Raw genomic sequence first — 21421 nt, forward strand, 5'->3', positions numbered from 1 at the left:
TTTTTTTTTTTTTTTTTTTTTTGTCAAATTCTGCAGTTGAATGGGATGTGGTTGCCACGGTTTGCTCCTGCCTTGGAAAACAGCACTCCTTCTCACTGCATCCAATTAGTGGATGTTTATTTTGAGAATTCCTATTTCAGAGCCTGGTACTGTGGGGAGCAACCCGCCAAGCATATTGCAATGAGATGCACATGCTTCTTGCTGCTGCTGTTTGGGTGCCTGCACCAGTGCAAGCTTAGATTTGCTCACATCCACTTGGTGCATCTGAAAAACACATGCACCATAGCCAGTCCCATGGCCCATATATTTAACTGCGCTGCAGTTGCCTCCTGGTTTAAAAATTAAAATTAGAATTGGATGATACCTAACCTGTGTTTCCATAGAGATATTGGTGAGCCTTTTTAATATCCAAGGCTAAAATGAGAGCTTTGTTGTCAGTCTGGACAAAGTTAAGGTCTCTTGGAGAGGTATTAATGCAATGGGCCTCTGGGGAGGATCTCTATCATTTGTGAAATTACTATTCCTGTTTGACAGGGGAATTTGTGGCCAGATTCCTTCACAGGATCATGGACTAGGTCGTATCAGAGGCTGTAAATTCTTCTCTTAGGAAAGATTTCTGTGTCCATGGTAGGAGTAGAAGTCACCATGCAGAGCAAAAGCATTTGCTGGGGTCTGGCCAGGCCAAAGGCACCTTCTGGGGTGACCTTACCTTTGTCTGGTGGCTTGTGAATCGTAATTGCTAAAATCGCAATTGCTAGAATTGCARTTGTTAAAATTATGCCTTTTCCTCTGGCTGCCTCAGAAAGATGAGATGAATCCTGTAGATTTTACAAAACGTGCCCTTTTCAAACATCCCTTTTTTTGCAGGCCATCAGTTACCGCAGGCTAAAGTTCATCTCATTTTTGTCTCGGTCCAGCACTCATAATTCTTTGAAGACTTCAGCTACCTTGTAATTCTAGGGGATTCCTCATACCTATTCCTAGATGCCAGACACGAGGGCAAGTACATCAGGCAGCTATAGGCCCTGTGCCACATGCAACGAGCAGTGGTTTGGGGGTTTTCATGAGGTCTTGAGCTCCTCAAGGGGATGCTACCCTGCTTTCCACAATATTTTAGAGCGACAAGGGTGAAGATATGGTAGATTCCCCAGCACTTGCTGTCTCTGGCTTGGTCAAGGATGTCTTTGTAAAAGCATAGGCTGAGGCAGCCCTGAGACTTGCTATTGATTTAGGAAACACTAGGAGAAGTTCCACGGCTCCTGCGAGCCCGGATGCTTGTCTGCTTCACCTGCAAGGTGCAATACCTCCGCAGGGCCTTTCCACTGCTCCACCATTTTATCACAGAAGGGTTTCAATGTCCCCTTTGTTCTCTCTCACAGAGAAAGGCGCAATGCAGGACCCTGCCAGACCTGCCTTGCCATGCCGGAGATTGGGAACGCCGAGCTCAGCTACAGCGGAACTTCCTGGGAAAGGATCTGCCCGGTCCATCACTGTCCTATTCCTGCCTCCCCCCGGCTGGGGGGGGACCACTTGCCTTCCTCCAGCCACACGCTGGGACCCATTTCCACACAGTCCAACGGGCAGGTGCCCTCCAGCTCACAGGACTCGCAGCAGCCTCATACTTATTTCCCCTGCAGCCAGCAGGAGCCTGAAGGCGGCCGGGGGCTGCCCCCACTCCCGGGGCACGGCGAGAGGCCCGTGCTCTGTTCCCACTGTTCCAGCGGCGAGCCCACGCCAGCTTCCCACCACGACGTCGCAGAAACGCCCTGGAAACACTGGTCCCCCGGCCCGCGACCCTGCCGGCCTGTGCAGCGCCATGTCGTAACGGTGAGGTAAGGGGCACCCGCAGAGTGTTGCAGGGCTTGTGGAGAGCCCCTCCCAGGCTTTGCTGTGGGGTGAGGAGGGTCTGMTGGGGTAAGCACCATTGCTCTGTAGCCTCTGTAGCTGGGTGAGCAGCTGATCCAAAGAGCCCCAAGCTCCTTGGGAAGAGAGGAGAGAAAGGCCGATCATTCAGCTGCTCTTAGGTTATACAGCTCACAGATGATTAAGGGACTGGGGCATCTCTCGCACAAGGAAAGACTGAGTGAGTTGGGCCTGTTTTCCCTGGAGAAGGGAAGGTTGAGAGGGGATCTTACCAACATGTACAAATATCTGAGRGGAGAATGTAGGGAGGAAGGGACCAAACTTCTCAGCAGTGGCCAGTGATAGGACAAGGGGCAATGGGTATAAGTTGCAACACAGGAAGCGCCATCTCCATATGAGGAAKAACTTCTTCACTGTGAGGGTGACAGAGSCCCCTGGAACAGGCTGTGGAGTCTCCTTCCCTGGAGGTCTTCCAAACCCGCCTGGATGCCACCCTGTGCCCTGTGCTCTRGGTGCMCCTGCTGGAGCAGGACGGTTGGACTAGATGATCTCCAGRGGTCCCTTCCAACCTTCACAGAATGGTTATTCTGTGATTCTGTGCCAATCTCCTCAGGCAGCACTGAGTCCATGAACCCATGCAAAGTGCAGCCGTGCCTGTCCCGTGTCTCCTCCAGCTCTGTAGCATCCGCAGCAGCCTGAAATGCCTCCCCTGCCCCTTCCAGCCTCAACCATCCTAGCTTCTTGTGCCCTCTGGAGTCCACTGCTGGCAATAAAGACCATGATTTCTTTGCTGGCACAACAGAAGGCACCAAGTAAAGTCCAATAGAGGCAGTGTTGAACTCCCTGTCTTTGCACGGCAGTGCCGGTTAGATTATTCTCTCATTTCCTAATCATTAGCAGCAGATTTAATTGACTTCTGTTTGCAGTGTAGAGCAATTGCAGCCAGAGGACTGCGGTCTGGATCCTTTTTAGCTCATCGTCACCGCTGACAAAATGGTCAACTCCCTGCTCCGCAACAGTTGGTTTAGACAGCAAGCAGCTGGATTGCAAATCCCTGGCAGGATGTGCAGCCCTGGCAGGCAGCAAAGTGGTACCATGACCACAGCAAAGCCATACCATAATCACAGCAAAGCAGTATCATAATCAAAGCAAAATGGTATCATAATCATGCTCAGATATGTTTTTGAATCAGAGCAAATCTGCTTGAGGAGCCAGCAGGGAAGAATTAGCACCGAGGTAGCCGCAGAGAAACCTCCCTTTGATAATGCAGGGAGGGGTTTTCTTTACTCTCCTCTCTTCCAAACCCAGGGAGCAATGGTAGGATGGGAAAAAGGCAGCMTGACTTAGTGTCCTGTGGCATGCGCCACCAAAAGCACTTCTTCCAGCCAGTTTGAGCAGTTCCATTGCCCTTCTGCTCCTCTAGGCTGACGACTGCTGCCTTTGGAAGAGCCTAAGAAATAAGAGAGCTTTGCCGTTTTGGAAAGCCCTTGCTGAGCTTAGGAAGAAAGAATTACCTATAGGCCCTATTGGTKTCATTAATTGAGCTTGAGAAATATAGTAAGAATCATATTCTTGTCATGAAATGCATAGAGAAGCACTCAGAAAGCACTTAGAATGGATAGGGTTTTGTAAATGAGGGTTACAGCACCATTTCTATGGAATTATATTATGCCCATTTATGGGATATTTATTTAGAGGATATTTAAGGATGTGCCCTATCTTGAGGCAGCCTGGTCCATGCGGTGCCGGGCAGCAGCAACTCCCTTCATAGCAACCACTCGCCTGGCTGTTCGGGATTACCTTGCTCATTAGCAGCTCAGCACTTTGCCTCACAGAAAAATAATAAATGAGCCCGTCTTTTTCTTTTTCTGTCTGCAGACATGACAAGACTTTCAGGATGCCAAAAAGGTATGTTTAATGCTCCAAGCTTCCCGCCCTTCAACCCTGTGATCATTGCTCTGCTCTGTGAGGAAATGTGGCATATTATGGTGAGCAACCTCGCAGGCAGGCCAGGAATTGGAGGCTAGGTCAGAGCTCCCCACTCAGGGTTTGCTGTTTGYTTGAAAAAAATGGGCTTGCAAGATCAATTAACTGCCTTTAATGAGCAGCAACGCTGCCTGGATAGCTGGTCCCAGCAAGTGCCTGGCTCAAGTCCATACTGTGGTATTTTGTACCTTACTTGGCCAACCAGATGGGGAACAAGGGTGCCTAGAAGCTACCTACCAGGCAAACAAACAAACAAACAAAAGACAAAAACAAACCAAACAAACAAAAAATAAGCCTGGTCTAAAGTCATGCAGAGAGCCATTTGAAGGGCTTATGATTATTTTTAATTATGAAGAAATGTATTATTTGACTCAGTGAAGCTTAGAGTAAGAAGTGAAAGATTAGGCRAGCAGGAACATCCCACGACTGATGAGCCCTGGCATGGCTGCTCTGTGTAAGGGTCATAAATATTACACTTTCTCCACGAAGCTCAAACATTTCTCAACTGGTTTTGAATGAGGTGTTTCTCATCCTCCAGAACATCAGAAATACTTAGAAACCCACCCAGAACAGGAGTCTCTTCCAGGAACTTGTCTCTAAAGGGTGTTTTGGGGGAAGTGACACTGTCATCTGCAAGGCAAGACATTTGCAGATGCTTCTTTTTGGCACTTTGAGGCTGAGATCAGAGCTCAGCCCCTTGGTCCAGCAGTTGCAGAAGCTGCTTATTCACTGGGTGAATGGTGCTGACACTCAGTACAAATTAAATCCATGATTTCCACCCTTTCTTTGCTTTGCCAAAGCCTACCTGTTTCCCAGCAGTGAGGCAGGCTCCTATACAACGAGCAAATTCAGAGCAATGACAAGAGGTCTTCTTTACTCAATTATCTTTAGGRGATCTGTTGGACTGGACTATAGACTTCTCAGGGGGGTCCACAAGGTAAAAATCTGCAGGCCAATCTGCCAGGCAGCTGCTAGCTTTGATTGTACAGTGGCGAAGAAGAATGTAAAAAAGACAAAAAAAAAAGCAAGAGCTCTTTTTAAACAGAAACTTTTAAGTTAAATATTTAAAGCTTCCTCTTTTGCCTTTGGGACGCAGCAGCCTGGTTTTCATTATATCCGATTGAAAAAGCAGGAAAACACAGGCAAAACGTAATTACCCAGATTAATTAGAATTGCCTGCAAACACCCAGTCAGAGGCAGGATACGTCTGCTGATAGCTGCGCTTGAGCCTCTGATCTTCGCAGTAACTAACTGCCCAAAACAGAAAGCCCCAGTTCTTTTACTTGCCTTCTCTCACTCTCGGTCGGRGGGCAGGTTTTATGCTCACAGCGGGTGGGGATGGGTGGAATTTCCTTCTTTTTCCTCCCCTGTCGGCTGCAGCTACGCACAGATGCTCACCGAGTGGCCCATCACCATCATGGCGCTCTGCTCCGTGATGGCCGTGGTGTGCTCCATAGCYGGCCTCCTCGTCGGGGGGCTGCCTGATTTCTCCGAACCCCTCCTGGTGAGTCCCTACAGAGAGCAGGTGGGAAAGAACATACAGAAAACCTATGGGCCAACCAGTAATGTTGGTTTCATCCCATATAAAACCAGTGTATACTTCCTTGCTCCTCCACTGCTAGAGGCAGCAAGGCAGAACAGTAAAGCAAAGAGGCCATAAAAGCTGCTGGAAAAGCACCAGTTTGCCCTAAAATCTCTSTCTCACTTCCATAAGTGATTATTTGAAAGAAGAAGAGTCTTGCAAGAGCAAGGAGAGAGAAATGAAACCATTCTTGACCAAAAAGAGCAGGAAGACTTTTCTGTCAGCTCTGCGGTGTGCGACCGCTCTTCCCAGGAGAAATTCCTGGAAATTTGTGCCTCTCTCCAAGACGTAGTAATAATCCCATGCAGTTCCTGTATCTAGCAGGAAGATTAAGGAAATTGAAGCTAAGATGAAACATGAGCTGATAATCAACACTTTCTCCTTGGTTGCAGGGTTTTGAGCCACGGGACACTGACATCGGCAGAAAACTGATGGTGTGGAAGAATGTAGAGAGCCACACAGGCTACAAAAAGACCTTTTCCCTTTCTCCCTATACCGAGAAGAACAGGTACTTAGGTTGGGGTTGGAGAGTTCATGGGAAAAGTCAGCTGATTCCATGAGCAGAGATGTTTATGTGAATCAGAACTTAGGTCCTATCCTCATATGTGGCAACGGCTTCGGGGAGCTGTGGGTCTGGGAGCTGTGGGTGTGTTTGCAATGAGTCTCCGCTCCAGAAAAGAGGGATTCGGCTCTAAACCCTTGGCAACCTTCCCTTATTACCTATAAGAAAGTGCGTCCTATTATTATTTCACTAGTTACTTATAAGAAAGTGCTGAGGGAAGTCAATGCATCCTTACGTGAGCAGATGGTTTCACTCGTGGTCTCACTCCCTGTCCAGGAGAAGGGTCAAGCTGCTTTTCAGAAATGATCTCATTTGAGGACTGGCATCTTTCAAAGCTCCATGTGCTCTTCTTGCTGCAGTTGCTTTGTGGCCCCAGAGGCTGGTCAGGCGTGGAGCTCATTGCCAGGTGATGTATTTAGTTAATGAAATACTCTGAATTCTTGCTAGCTACGATGGCGTCGGCTTTAACAGAGGACAGAAGGCTAGCGCAGGTGAACAGGAAGCAAGGACACGGAGAATGGTGGAACCAGTCTACGGAGCAGATGGCTTCTTTTGCGGTCCTCCGGGTGAGTGGAATCCTGGTGGGCTATTAAATATCACACATCCAGTAGCTGGACAGCATGCAGAGTCACCCAGATGTTTCAAAACCTAAGGAAATGATCTGAAAATGCTCCAAGAAAGTAATGCATGTAAGATTTCATGACCACTAAAACACCTTTCGTGTAATCAGTTCTCAGCCCTTCAAAACAAMTTGGGAACCATCACGATATATTTTTAATAATATTGATGTCTATGTTTTTTATGGTATTTTTTTTTTTTGCTAAAAGTTGTGTTTAATTAAAAAAAAACAAAAAACAAAAAAAGCACAGTACTTATATTCAGTTCCTCGCTTTGTAACCAGAGCTGCAGAACCAGATGCCCCTGTCACCTGAACTTGTCACTGGAAGGACATTCATAGCAGGGAGAGCACATCYGGAACATGCCAACACTGCTGTTCTCCCCGTGCTCACAGATGGGTGAGGAGCAGGGGTCACATCGCACAAGGCAGATGCTACCACTCACTAAGAGCTWCTGACTTTGAGACCTGCTTCTCTTCAACACTCTACTACTACTCCAAACAGCTTGGCTGATTTAGCAGTATTACCTAATACATTTCTTTGCTTTTATTTTTTTCTCCCCCCCAGAAAAGAGCTATTCCCAGCTGGTATTTATGTCCACAACTGCTGGGAGCTTATGGAACTTGCAAGCTATTCAGTCCATGTGTCAAATTGAACAAGACAAGGTTAGTAATGTCAGGAAGAACATACACACACACACACTGTTTGTTTTCTGGCTGTCTTTACCTATAATCTCTAGCTGAAAAGAAACAAGCCCAAAATAATGCAAGCTATGGAATAGGTTTCAGCCTAGACTCCGTAGCATTTACACATACTTAGCAATACAGGAATGACTTCACCTGCCACTGAAATCCAGCTGAAAAGTGGCAGCTGCTGTTAAACAGGAATAAACTGACCCTGAGCAAAAGCCTGGTCCAAGAGGCAGAGACGCCCCTCAGACGTGGCTGAGCATCTGGAGCAGCAGGATGCAATTACTGAAATGAAGCTCTCATCTCAGAGGCTTCAGAAGCAGCTTCTGGGACAGGGAGAAAATAGCACGATGGCTCTACACAGTTACTGCAGAAGTGGTGTTAAGGATTTAATGYTTGGCAGTAGGAGGGTGGTCATGTCACTGCATATGGATCTGATGTCCTCCAAGAACAGYCCTGGAGTCAGGGAAAAAAAAATGTTGAGGAAGAAAGGATGCAGGAGGGGGAGAAAAGGAAGGAAAAACATCTCACTCCCTGTTCTCAGCTTGAGAATAACTGGGAAACGAAGGCTACTGCCATTACTAAGAGAAGAGCAACAGAGGGCAGAAGGATCCAAACTTCCAAACTAGGGATTACAAAATACACATGGACAAGGCTTAACATTTGCAAAAGGTTCTAGTGTGTAACCACAGCTGTAGTATTTGGGAGGATGAGAAACCATAGCTTGTAAATTTGCGGGGGGGAGAATATCACTGTAAGATGCAGGAATCACTAGAGGGGCTGCAAGGTGAAGTGCACCGAGAGGAAGGATCTAATGTGACACTTCCTTGGCTATTTTTCAGATACGCTCACACATTCATTTTAGAGACCTCTGTCAACGCACCGAGACCAATGAATGCTGCCCAAGCTGGTCTCTGGGGAACTATATTGCTGTCCTGTACAACAGGTCTTCTTGCTTGGAAATAACCCAAGGAGACATCTCCCACATGCTGGCCCTCCTTCGTTCCTGCGCTCCAGACTACCACAAAGGCATCCTCACCCCGTCCTGCATAGGGCCCGATCCTGTGAGACAGAAACACTCGCAGTGCGCCAAAGTCCCCGAAAAATGCACCCGATTCAATGCTATTTACCAGCTTCTCCACTTCTTGGTCGACAGAGACTTCCTTAGTCCCCAGACGATTGAGTACCAAGTGCCATCGCTCAAGTACAGCCTGCTGTTTTTGCCTACCAGGAAAGGCACCTCTATGATGGGAATCTACCTAGATAACCTTGAATCCTGGGATCTGTTTGACAATTACACATCCATTACTGGAATGGACCTGGGCCTTAAACAGAAACTATTCCAGCACTATCTTTTACTGGATACTAAGTATCCAGTCTTGGCAGTATTTGCCATTTTTCTAAGCATTTCTTTCTACTTGCGCTCAGTCTTTATCACATTTATGGTCCTGCTCGCTGTTGTCAGCTCTTTGACGATCTCCTACTTCTTGTACAAGGTGGCCTTCCGATTCACCTACTTCCCCTTCATAAACCTGACAGCGGTGGTGCTCCTCAGCAGCATCTGTGCCAATCATACATTTGTCTTTTTTGACCTCTGGAACCTCAGCAAGAGCCAGAGCCCTTCTGCTGGCCTTCCTCAGTGGGTGAGTCAAACCATGCACCATTTTGCCTACCTAACACTGGCATCCTGCTTCACAACCAGCGCTGCTTTCTATTCCAGCTACATCAGCAACATCACAGCCATCCGCTGCTTCGCCATCTACATGGGCACCTCTGTGCTAGTGAACTTGGTCTTCATGATGACTTGGCTTCCTTCTTCCGCTGTCCTCTACGAGCGCTACATAGCAACACACTGCATTTACAAACCTGAAGACTACTGGAACAAGGCCGGTCATAAGAGAGCTCTTCTCTCCCTTCATTACATCCTCAGGGGTCTCCAGAACACGTTGTGTGAAACCTCCAAGCTCTTATTCGAGAAGCTCCTGCCTTGTGGCGTCATAAAGTTTCGCTACATCTGGATCTGCTGGTTTGCAGCCTTAGCCATCGGCGGTGCCTACATTTCCTGCTCCAACCCTAAGCTCAAACTGCCCACGCTGGAGACGTCATCTCTTCAGGTGTTCAGGCTGAGCCATCCTTTCGAGAGGTACGATGCTGAGTACTGCCACCAATTCATGTTCGAGAGGCTAGAGCACGGGGAAGGACAGCGTATGCCTGTCACCATAGTGTGGGGCATTCTGCCCATTGACAACGGAGATCATTTCAATCCGAAAAGCAACGGCACCCTCGTGACAGATATCGCCTTCAGCATCCAAAATCCCGAGGCCCAGAAGTGGCTCCTTGAATTCTGCCATAAAGTGAAGAACAAAACTTTCTATTACCCCAGCACAGAGCAGAAATCTACTGTTTGCTTCATGGAGGAGTTCCTCAGGTGGATGGACAGCCGCCAGTGCTCCCAGAGAGACCACAACTTCAACCTTTGTTGCAACCAGTTCTCTTTCCCTTATGGAAGTGAAGTCTTCCTACACTGCATCAAAATGATGCTCCTGGAACAAGGCAGGGAAGGAGCTGAAACATATGATCTGGGTCTCAGGTTTGATGGAAAGGGCAATCTCGCTGCCTTAGTGCTGCAGTTTCAAACTATTTACCACTACACCTTTAATTACAGCCAAGCCAAACTCTTCTATGAGGAAATCAACCTCTGGCTGACAGAGGAGATGAAAACTGCCCCCATGGGGCTTCAAAACGGGTGGTTTACCAGTAAGCTAGAGCTATACAATCTCCAGCACAGTCTTAGCACAGAAACCACAGTGGTCATGGGGCTCTCCATAGCCATTTCCTTTGTAGTGCTGCTGCTCACCACTTGGAAYGTTCTCCTCAGCATTTTCTCTGTCACTGCTATCGCAGGCACCGTCCTGGTGACCGTAGGCCTCTTGGTCCTCTTGGAATGGCAGCTCAATGCAGTGGAATCACTCTTCATTTCAGCTGCAGTAGGTCTCTCTGTTGACTTCACCGTGAACTACTGCATCTCCTAYCACTTGTGCCCCCATTCCGACCGCCTGAGCCGAGTGGCCTTTTCCCTGAAGCAGATGAGCTGTGCCACAGCCATGGCAGCTTCTGCTCTGTTCTCCGCGGGTGTTATCATGTTGCCAGCCACTGTCCTGGCATACAGGAAGCTGGGGATATTCATAATGATGATCAAGTGTATCAGCTGTGGGTTTGCCAGCTTCTTCTTCCAGTCGCTGTGCTGCTTCTTTGGCCCAGAGAAGAACTGCGGGCAGATCCTTTGGCCTTGCGCCCACACCATGAAGGACTATTCTGATGACTCAGGGCCGAACGGGAACTTTGCCTGTGGGGGAAGTGAGAAGCCAAACAGGCTGCGTAAGGTGCAGGAATCCAACACGGCAAACGAGCAGTACGAGCTCCAACCCTTGTCTAGAAAGCTCAGCGACAGCTTTGACAACAGCACTTCCACGAGCAAGCTGTCCAACCGGCCATCGGTACTGTCCGAAGTCACCCAGCTTGAAGATAACCGATGCCCCAGAATGGGAACGCACCCTTCTCTTGAAAGACAAAATCTGCAGGAGACTCTTGGAGACCAGCAGGTTGGCCTGTGTCAGTGTCCTGCCTTGCAAACATCTTCTCCATACAAGCACAGCAGCTCAGGAGCAGAAATTCACAGGGAGATGCTATGCAGGGATTGTCAGTGCCGAAAGTATGGTTCAAAAGCTTGGGACGGGTCTGTGCTGGACCGTATACCACCAGCCAGTGTGAAGGATGACGGGCAGCTCAATAAAACACAGTGCTCTAGCGACACTGCCCAGCAGCAGTCAGATTATACCTCAGACCACAGTCATCTTCCTGCTGCTGATATCTACAAAATTCACCGATGCCTTTGTTCTCTTGGCAGCTCCTTTGACATGCTGAACATCTCCAGTGAGACGTCGATCAGTGATTTTGAGCAAGGCCTGAAACTTGCTGAATCAGCCAGTTCCTGCCCAGACGCCTTAGAGCTGTCAGATTCGTACAGCCAAGCAGAAAGGGGTTACTTGAATGGGAAGAGGGATACCCTGCGGCTGGAGCTGAGGGAGACTGTATTCGATGTCCCTCCAGCAGCCTCACAGCAAAATAGCTCTTCGTGGAAAAATCGGTTTGGATTAGGGAGTGAAGATCCCGTCGTGTTACCAAACAGTCAACCAGATATGCCTGATGTTTGGATCAAACGATCTAGTGCACAAAATGTCGGCTACAGCAGCTGAAATCCTGCAGGAAACAGGAGCAGGGGAATTCAGAATTTCGCCTGAACTGTAAATACGAAATCTTTCCTCCCGTCTTTCCCAGAGCTGAGACCACTCCTTAGTTTTTCAGACAGGCAAATGAATGGCTGTGTTTCACAGAACCAGCAAACCCGAAGCTAGCAAGTGGAGGATATAAGATAAATCTTAATGTAGTACAAGCTCCCTTATGACCTTCCAGTGTCCCCTTCCATATGCTCAGTCACACAGCGGAATTTATTGAGTACCTGTTGTCATTTCTTATGAGGTGTTTTGAGATTGTGTTCTCTGGTCAAACAAACATAGGAGAGAAATAAGSAGAGACGAGTCTCTCTAGATATTTAAAGACAGAGAGGCCATGTCAAAAGACGCACACACAAATATTAAAAATCTAGGTATGGAGGGACAGAGGTGTTCACAAAAAGAAAAGCTTTCTTTTTTTTTTTTTTCCCCCTACTGTTTTATATGAAATGCAGCTCCACGGATCTCTACAAACCACTTCAGATATTTTAAAGCAATTTATTTTTTTTCAGTTGGCATGGTCTCCTGCTGCTCACAGCAGCTAGAGAAGTCAGCCCAAATGCTATTTTCAGTAACAATTTCTATTTGTTTCACCAGGAGAAATGCCTCCTGGCACAGCCAGTGGTTTTCGATGCAAGCTTTGCCCTTGGAGGAATGAGGATCCTTGTCCCTTCATTGCCTTGGGCACTCTGTGGTGTTGTTTTTGTGGCTTGTTTCCAGTCAAGGTAATCCAGACAAACATGCAGTATTTTTAAAATTTACATTTCTGACAACTCTTGAATTTTACTTTTCTTCCTCTACCAGATACAATCAGGGGAGAAAAAAAAAATCACCACCCTTCCTTGCCTTTATTTTTTGAAATAGAAAAAAAAAAAAATCTCTCTACAAGGTACCGTAAAATAAATGCRTACGATAAACTTTCCTAACTCTGTGTGATAGTTCATTTGTGGCTCGTTTCCTTCCTCTCCCACACGTTCCTAACGCCTTTGGCGACATGACCGCGGCTGCAGAGACCAGCGGAACAGGAGGCCCTAAAGGCGCCCGCCCCGCTCCCCCTTAGGCGAAAGGCAACGGGCGCCTCACGCGCACCCCGCACCTCAACGGCCCCGCTGCCGCACTGCGCCTGCGCACGCCGCGACTGCGCATGCGCGGGGCCGGCGAGCCGTTAGGCGGCGGTTTGAATCCTAACGGCCGCGCGGGTGCGGTAGGTGCTTCATTTCGCTCTCTTCCCTTCTCTTCTTTTCCTGCCCCCCTGCGGTGGCAAGAAGGGGGACTCCGGTGTAGGTGAACTGATTTTATCCGCCGCGCGGAGCGTCTGCGTAGGCGGGAGGCCGTTGGAGCAGCGGTTTCGGGCCGGTGGCTGCTGAGGTGCGGCGCAGTATGGAGCGGGAGTCCTCCCGCATCCCCGTGTACGGCGCGCTCCACCGCGGCGGCCCCACAGGTGCGTGCGCGGCCTCGCTGTGCCCCGTGGGCCGGGCCCTCTCTTAGTGCCAGAGCGGAGGAGGGAGTGGTGGGAGCTGGAGGTAAACGGGTGCCTTTTGGGAAGCTCTAAGGCTGCCTTGGCCTGTAGTGGCTTCTGGAGGGCCTCCTTAAAGGCCTGTGTGTAGCTCTACTATGAGCTGCATATAAATATGTCACTTGAGAAAGTCTTAGCTCACTAAGCAGAAAAAAAAAGGAGTTTCCCAAAAAACACTACACAAACAAAGCTTTATGTACTCAAATAGCTCTGCTTCATGGCTGAATTACCTCCACACAGASAGCTTGCTCTACCGCAGCTCCACCAGTTCCTTTAGAAGTGTATATCTCTACAGTAGACTGAAATACAAAGCTCTCTTACACAGAAGGCTTCAAGTGGGCTGCATGTGTTTTACTTCTAGTGCTGGATAACTCTGCTTGGGATGCTGGGGCTTGCTGTTTGCCTGATGCCGAGACTTTCTTTGCTATCACACCTGCACTATAGCCAATAACTATGTTTTAACCTGTTGCTTATTCTGAACCATGAGTAGAATTTGAAGGCTGCCCTTAGTTGTTGCTTTATCAGYTCTAACCCTATAGGATGATTTTTATTGAATTGAAAACTTAATATATCCAGAAGTTCTGCATGTTATGGTGATCTTCTACAGGTGTTTTCATTGATGCCTTTCTCTTGCAGAAATACAAATGGTGTTTCCTTCGAAGAAACAATGTGTCAGCAAAACAGCTGAGCTGGAGTTCAGCAAGGATCCCAATTTTAACTTTAGCTCAAATATTCCAGGAGATGGTGTCTTCAAAGCTACAAACCAAGGGTAACTGAAAGGAAAGGAGTGGTGAATTTATTATTTGATAAGTGTCCTGAAAGTGACTGGGGGGGGAGGGGGCGGTTCTTGTTTTTTTTTTTTTTTGTCAGTCAAACCAACTTGGTAAGATGTAAATATGCAGTGGCTTTATGCTTTAAGTGGTGATTGTATTCTACTTGTCTTTTAAGGTTTCCTAAGTCTGCCAAGAAAACAGAACTTGTTTCAAAAAAGACAGCTGCAAGAGGGTATGTAGCTCAAATAGCTATTAGTTGCTCTTGTGTAATGACGTTCTATCTCAGTTCTGATGAGCTCTCGCTCACATACATCCACTTCTGCAAAATACGCTGCTGCTTCAGAGGAGGGCATTTGATGAAAGCAAAAGAACAGATGTGTAACACTGGTATTTCTGCCCCTAAGTCTATGATGTTTGACTCTACAGACCTCTAAACAGATATAAGTTGGAGGCAGAGCTGAAGACCAAGAATCAGCTGTTAGAAACAGCCAAACAGCAACTGCACTCCCGACTAGCAGGTGCACAGGTAAGGAGAAAAGCATTAGCTGAACAGTTCTTATATTCTGCTCTCTATAGGGTCAGATCAAAGGATTGGGTTGCTCATTATCTTGTCTCCATCAGAAACAGTAAAGTGTAAGAGTAGGTAGAAATACAGATGTATTTAGCTAGATGATGGATTACTAAATAGGAACTGGTGCCCCAGTTCACTCATACCTGCACAGGTCTCTTACAATATAATTGTGAGCCTGAAACGCTGAGCCTCGATGCTGGTAGATGCTCCCTCATTGCATTGTGAGGAAGTGTAAATAATCTCTCGGTAATCACCACTCAAGATCTATTAATTCTTTTCTTTCAGTCTTTCTCCTCCCTGTATAGCAGATAAGCCATTCAATTCCCTAGATGATCCTTGTCCCCTTTGCCACACACCTCCTAGTTCTGTTACCCCATCACAAAAATGGTGTGGAACTGCACTGAAGATGAGAGTTCTGCAGCAATATATATATATATCTATATACACACCTATGTTGTAGCAAAAAAAAAAAGAGCTGACTTGTTCACAGCTGTGCACTAGAAATGTGAGGGATGCTCACATTCTTTTCTGAATATTACTAATCCACTTAAAATATAGTGTGTGTAGGGTTATGCTTCTTCCATTTGCTGCTGTGCCGTTTTGTCTTTTAGCATAGTCTGTAGCAGGTTTTACCAAACTAAGATTATACCATCCTGCAAGGTATTTTGTTATTCACCACCTCCTACAGGTCAATTTAGGACAGCACAAATTCTGTTGCATGTGAAAGACCTTGCTGGTAACCTTTCATTGTAAAGGCTTGCTTTATTTTCTAGTTCTCAGCCAGTTACAAATTTGAGAGATAATCTTTCCTTTTATCTCATAGCTTAATTTCTTTAAGAGCTTTTGAGACCTCCTATAGAATGCACAGAAAGCTTCTGATACTATCAGCTGCATCACCCTAATCCACATGCTTGCTGATTCTCTCTAAGAGTTGCAGTAGACTTAAGAGGTTGATCAGTTTATCAGATTGCCTAGTAATATCTGAGTTGTGTAGAGAATAATGGTGTAGCTCACAGACTCCAGAGACTCTACGTTCTGTGCATGACACTCAAGAAATGTTTGCCTGTGTGTGTAGAGCCTGGGAATAGACATGGTAGACTTGCCTAAAAGGGAGTTATCTTCAGGATCTTTTTTTTTTAAGCACTGCTGTGACTTCTGTATGTGATAAATGTATTAATCCAGTCAAGGAGGTTGAGTGAGCATCTGAAACAGATTAATCTGCAGGGGTGATAAAGTTAGAAGAGCAGGACCTGGTTCTTCGTGCTTGAGGAACACCTGCTAAACCATTAGCAACACAGTCGGTGTTATTGACTGTCGGGGAAACTCTCCTTGGAAACTTGCTTCACTTCTGCCCTGTGTTAATAACAGGGCACCATAAAGGAGCTAAGGGAGGAGAATGAAGGCCTAGTACAAGAAGTTGAGAAGCTCAGGAAGTTTCAGGAGACCTGCATGGTGATTTTGGAAAGCAGAAACATTGATCCGGGTAAGGATTTTGCATTTTCATACTAAATAAGATACTGGTACTTATTCCACAGAACATCCTTGTATTTCCAATTGCAACTATGTTCATTAATCTCAAAATCAGTTACAGGCAGCAACATTTTGGAGGAGGAAGAAAAGACAAAGGAATGTCGGAAGCAGACAACGGTAAGAAAGTATAGAAATGATGATATGGGCTTTGTTAGCAAGAAGTCTCTGTGCTACTGTTTTTTACTGCCGCTGTTGTAGAAATAATTGCTGCGATTCACAATTATCTGTGTCACACTAAACTATCTTCCTCTGGCTTTTCAGCTGTTAACTGAGCAACTCATAGCAGAATTGAGGCTATTTAACCAAGCAGCTGTGAAAGAAAAGGAATTGCTTCAGGTAAGGCCATAACTTTAACTCACAGTCAGCCACATAATGAGCATCCGAGTGAAATTTTTGAAGCTTATTTTGTACCTCCCTATGATGGCCTACTGGTCAAAAAAAATAAGACAGTGAAGGCCTGCAGCATTATTTGTATTTCCTTATTTATAAGTTCATAATAAGGAAAATGTAGATGTTAGTTTAAACAACATAGAATATAGGAACTGCTTTAGAAATAGTAATGACGAATAACTTCCAGATAAGATGGAATCTCTTATTACTAAATCCCTTAAGCTGGAGCCGAGATCAGCTCCTCTGACAGGCCTTCCCGAGCCTGTACTGCCGATGGTTGTAAATGCCACTGGAAGCATGCTGCTATATTATGGAATATTTCGGAGCTAAGTGGAGTTTTTTTGAGCTTAGCTACGTGACTCAGTGCTCTGGTGTGAGTGAACTTCTACGTGTGCTGACTTTTCCGTACAGACAGCAATGGCTCAGTGGAAATCTGCCGAAGAAGAGCGACGCGAGTCCCTAGAGAAGCACTCCTCCTTCCGAGCTGAACTGGAGCAGTGTTCAGCGATGCTCGATCAGGTGGAGCTGCTATTGGCCATGTGAGATGCAAGGACTGACTGCGAGGACTGACTGCGCTGCCTTCTTTAAATGTGTTTTTCCTTCTGGTTCAACTACTGTTCACAGTGTAAACCTCATCCTTAATTGGGCAGCCCAGAGCCCTGGGCAGGGTGGGACAGGGAGAGACTTGCCATGCTTCTTGCTACCTGCRAACGGGCTGGGGCCTGCGCTGCCTCCTGGCACGCGGAGCCTTGCGCGTTTCTCTCCGTTCCCGCTTGGCCCCCGTGAACGCACGAAACGCCCGGGGGGCGGGGCCGACGGGGCGTTTCGCGCGTGCGCGGGGCTGAGCAGCGCGTGCGCGGGACTCGCGAGCATGGCGGCGCTGGCGCGCGCGGGGCTACGCGCGGCGCGGCGGCGAAAGACGCTGGGACTGCCGCCGCTGCTGTCGCTGTCACCGCGGCGGCGCTGCGCGGGGCTCGCCGTGGACGACACCGTGAACGGGCTGAGCGACGAGCAGCGGCAGGTAGCGCGCACCGGGGCGGYGGCCCCGGGCAGGGGGCGTGGCGGGCGACGGCTGCTCATAGGCCGGCGCTCGGTCGGCGCGGCCAATCGCGCGGCGTGGCAGAGGGGGCGTGGCGCGGGAGGGGCGGTGTCTCCAAGGCCTTTCGCTAAGTGGCCTTGGCGGGTTAAGTGTTTCCTTAGGGCTGCTCCGAGCCGCACCGCCTGCATGTTACTGACGGTGCAGGGGTGCGGATGTGTGAGAGGGGTTCGTTCTTAGCGCTGTCATTTCCTTAGCCGTCTTCTGTTCATGTTGTGTTGTGACTCGGCCCTAAATAAACATGGTGTTTCCCTATAATTCTATATTCAGTAGGAATAAAAGGAGAAAATATTTCTCTGGTGTCCATCTCTTATAAAAAAGCTTGTGAGGGAGGGAAGGAACACACAGTTTATTTAATGATCCAAGTGTCATAGTCCTGCTTGAAGTGTTTGGGGTCCCTCTTTGAGTCCCTCCCTTGATCTGTAATGATTATAAGCTTTTATTTTTATTATAAGGTGTATTTTTGTCATTTTGTGCTCAACAACTTTGCTGATGTCAGCTTGTATTTGTGGAAGCATTAAAACTAATTAAAAAAAAAAAAAAAAAAAAAAACTGTCTCAGAAGAAACTTGCTTGGCAATTCTGGAATCCAAAACTGGTGTGGCTGTGGAAACTAAAATGCATTTTAACTTTTAAGTAAGTTCATCTTTCTGGTGTGAATTGAGAGAGACAGAGTGTCCTCCGATTTCATTTCCAGCAAGCAATCAAGCAGCTTGATTTCATTGTCCTCTTGTGCCTCTGGGTTTGGGATCCAGGAAGTCTGGCAAGGGAATGTTGGAAGTATTCCAGGGAAAAGAATGACAATGTGTTGATGGGATTTGACATCTGTTTTTCTCTTCCTCGTTTTTTTTTTTTTTTTTTTCCTCCAGCTTAGGCAGACCATGACAAAGTTCTGTCAGGAGCATTTGGCTCCAAAGGCCCAACAAATTGATCAGGAGAATGAATTCAAAGACATGCGGGTGAGTGTTTCCTGTGCGCATTCGAAATGTGCTTTGGGCTCTCCTTCCATCCAGAGAAGGAATCCTAGCCCATACATGACATCATGTGTGGGCTAGAATGTGATCATCAGCTTTTCAAACTTGAGAGCCATAAAGAAAACACTAATGGAATAAAAACAAGGAATCCAAAAGTCATCAAGCAGTAGCACTGCTTGCCTCAGGAGCTRTATCTCCTGCCCCCAACTGTAACGTTCCTTTGTCCATCTCTCCAAAGTCGTTGCCTCAGCTTTAGTTTATCTTGTGTCCCTTTTACTGGAAGAGTCATAAATCACCCAGAGATGGCGACTCTTCCCAACGTTTCCAGGAATTTGATCATGGATCACTCAGGTTATCTGCTCTGCCTGGCGATCACGGGCTAATTGGCCTAGACAGCTTTGCCAAAGCCCTGGGTGCAGGTGCTGGGACAGGGAAGTGACAGGTAAAGGACTGCATAAATGGCTGGGCTCACAAGACCCTAATTGCTCTTTAGCAAGAGGTAACATTATAAATGTGCATTTCTTAATGGTTTTAATTTGTTGTYCAGTCAATGATCTGTCCCTGCACAGTGAGATTTATCACTGTGAATTGTCTCACTGAAGTGAACAGSGTACTGCCCTGCAGTGTCACGAGTGTCCTGAAGTCCCGTAGGATGCCAGTCCAGAGGATGGAGCTGCTGCTGTGGGAGAAGTCTGTGTGTTTATGTCCRAGTTCTCACTGTGTCTAGGGAGCTCTCTGAGGAGGCTTCATGTCCTGCTGCCCTGACTGCAGCTCTGGACTAATAGCTTGTTCTCTATGGCTTATTCTCTGCTCCTAGGCATTTTGGAAGAAACTTGGGGAGCTGGGAGTTTTGGGGATCACAGCTCCTGGTAAGTCTGTTACCACTTTCTACACAAGTAGGAACCCCCTGTTGGGAACAGAGAGGGGAGATTTCAGACAAAATGCCCTGCAGATACAGATGAGAGGCCAAATGAGTATTGAAAGGCTGTACCTGTAAAACATTTGTGCTGGTGACCRCTAAGTGCTCCCAGATGACCTCTCTGATTAGCTTACAGTGTCCACATCCTTCTGCTTCAGTTCCTTTCTTACAATTAAAACCACTTACTGCTTGCCTATATAACTAGTCTTTGACTTCTGTATGCAATTCTGTGTGTTTGTGTATAGACAGGTAGGTGATAGTGTGTATATATTTCAAGGGGGTTCTAAGCCTCATCCAGGCTTTCCTAGCCTTCTCTTTTCTTACCTCCTCTCTTCATACTCTATCATATTTTAATCTTAGCAACTGTCAGTTTTAGACTTAGCTTGGAGTGTCTCACTGCATTCCCAGWTATGATAGTTATGCTGCCCTGTCTCATTTCACCCTGTGTGGAGTTCTGCATTCCTGCCACTGTTGGATGAGAGCAGTTTATTTAGGGGATCTTATCTATTCCAAACTCTGCAAGAGGGCAGCATTTTGAGTGATGGCCAGCTGTAAGTGTAGACAAATCCCTAGTGTCCCACATTTTCAGCAACTGGAGGATTTCTAATTTGTTTTTGGATGCTTATCATGACAAATGCTTGGACTTCACAAATCATGCTGCTCCTCCTTTGTCCCCTCACCTACTACAGGTTGCCACTGCTCTGTTTGACTACTGCAAATAGTACAAATTGACTCATTGCTATCATTCCATCGTGAATAATATCAAGTTTTTATTCATTTTTCCTAGCAAAATATGGTGGCTCTGCTATGGGGTATCTGGACCACGTGCTGGTGATGGAGGAAGTTTCACGTGCATCAGCAGCTGTCGGACTCAGTTATGGTGCCCACTCAAACCTTTGCATTAACCAGCTAGTGCGGAATGGCAACGAAGCACAGAAAGAGCAGTATTTACCCAAGGTATGTGACTAGAAGGGACGGTGAAATTAGATTTTTTTTTTAATTTTTCTATTTGGATACTGTGTGAAGAAACATGTGGCCTGTGAGGAAGAATATAAGGCATTTTGTGGCACTGGGGTTTAGGAGACGAAAAGYATGAGAAAGTTCCCTGGATTTTCCAGTTTGCTGTTGCTGATCAGGGTCTGGCACTGCATCCTTTTATCTCAGAGCAGGTTTGTATGCCCGTTAACTGTATGTGTTGAACTGGGCTGGGATGTAGCTTCTGCTGGTTCAGTGCCACCCTATTCCTCATAATGTTAGCAGGAAAGCGCTTGTGGAGGTGAGGTTCTTATGTGTGGCTCAGGTGAGAGTTATCAGTGTATCTATCACACATTTCTCCTGTGGTATGAAAAGACTCTCAGAAAAAGAGAGAGTTTTGCCTGGTGTCCAGTAGGTAGCAACAGAACAAGATACTGGAGAAGCTTCCAGCACAGCAAGCAGCAGATTTGTGTCTCTCTCCTGTACGGCTGCATGCAAGGATGAGTTTCTCTCTCGTAGCATTTTAAGAAGCAGCTGGTCTCAACGCTACATCCTGTAGGAAATATTATACTGACCCATTTGCCCTTCCCCAGATTAATACGATTGCTTTTGTCCTATTAATCTCTATTTACATAAGTATGTGCAGAAGGCAGAACTTGTTTGTCCTCTATCAGCTTTTTTTCAGGGTCAGTGCTTGGAGGCAACGTGGTCAAGTGGAAGGAGTAGTAACCAAGTTATTGGATTAAAATTAAACCACATTCAGAGGGTTTGGGTGTTTCCCCAAAGCATTCCTGTGCAATGTGGCACTGTGTAGCCTGGGGTGTCATAGCTGTTCCTTGGGTGTATTATAGTGTTCCCATTTGCTGGCTCTTGATATGAGATAGGCAACTGTGTTAGTTTTTACTTATCTTGGCTCTTAAGAGAGTCCGTAATGGTAAGTCAGAGACCTGCTGTTCTGCAGACACTGACTAGTTTTCAGCATGACACCAAGGCTTTTATTAAAATCCCCTGGTGGATGGAGTTGTTTGCCCATGCATGCCCATGCCTCTGGAAACCAGTTTCAATACTTAAGAGATAAGAAGGAGGA

The 21421-nt window shown here is 46.9% G+C and overlaps 3 protein-coding genes across 3 annotated transcripts in view; all 3 read left to right on the forward strand.

Annotated features, from left to right (window-relative positions):
• The window catches only part of DISP2 (dispatched RND transporter family member 2), a 16721-nt gene extending 4343 nt beyond the window's left edge, over positions 1-12378 (forward strand). The window contains exons 2-8 of the mRNA XM_026044866.1: positions 1313-1832; positions 3742-3771; positions 5230-5353; positions 5824-5939; positions 6441-6559; positions 7178-7275; positions 8142-12378. Of these exons, the coding sequence (XP_025900651.1) occupies positions 1313-1832; positions 3742-3771; positions 5230-5353; positions 5824-5939; positions 6441-6559; positions 7178-7275; positions 8142-11555 (4421 nt within the window). The 3' untranslated portion in view covers positions 11556-12378. The remainder of the gene's footprint in view (positions 1-1312; positions 1833-3741; positions 3772-5229; positions 5354-5823; positions 5940-6440; positions 6560-7177; positions 7276-8141) is intronic.
• Positions 12379-12809: 431 nt separating this feature from the next.
• Positions 12810-17004, forward strand: KNSTRN (kinetochore localized astrin (SPAG5) binding protein). Its single transcript, XM_026044856.1, has 8 exons — positions 12810-13032; positions 13744-13876; positions 14056-14112; positions 14307-14406; positions 15820-15934; positions 16037-16098; positions 16243-16317; positions 16783-17004. Exons 1-8 carry the CDS (start codon positions 12972-12974, stop codon positions 16912-16914), a joined length of 735 nt encoding a protein of 244 aa, XP_025900641.1. The 5' UTR covers positions 12810-12971; the 3' UTR covers positions 16915-17004.
• Positions 17005-17291: 287 nt separating this feature from the next.
• Positions 17292-21421, forward strand: part of IVD (isovaleryl-CoA dehydrogenase) — a 10762-nt gene continuing 6632 nt past the window's right edge. Inside the window, exons 1-4 of the mRNA XM_026044858.1 lie at positions 17292-17392; positions 18336-18425; positions 19258-19309; positions 20147-20316. Of these exons, the coding sequence (XP_025900643.1) occupies positions 18348-18425; positions 19258-19309; positions 20147-20316 (300 nt within the window). The 5' untranslated portion in view covers positions 17292-17392; positions 18336-18347. The remainder of the gene's footprint in view (positions 17393-18335; positions 18426-19257; positions 19310-20146; positions 20317-21421) is intronic.

This window comes from Nothoprocta perdicaria, unplaced genomic scaffold, assembly GCF_003342845.1.
Source record: "Nothoprocta perdicaria isolate Ctin4 unplaced genomic scaffold, notPer1 scaffold_389, whole genome shotgun sequence".
Taxonomy (NCBI): Eukaryota; Metazoa; Chordata; class Aves; order Tinamiformes; family Tinamidae; genus Nothoprocta; species Nothoprocta perdicaria.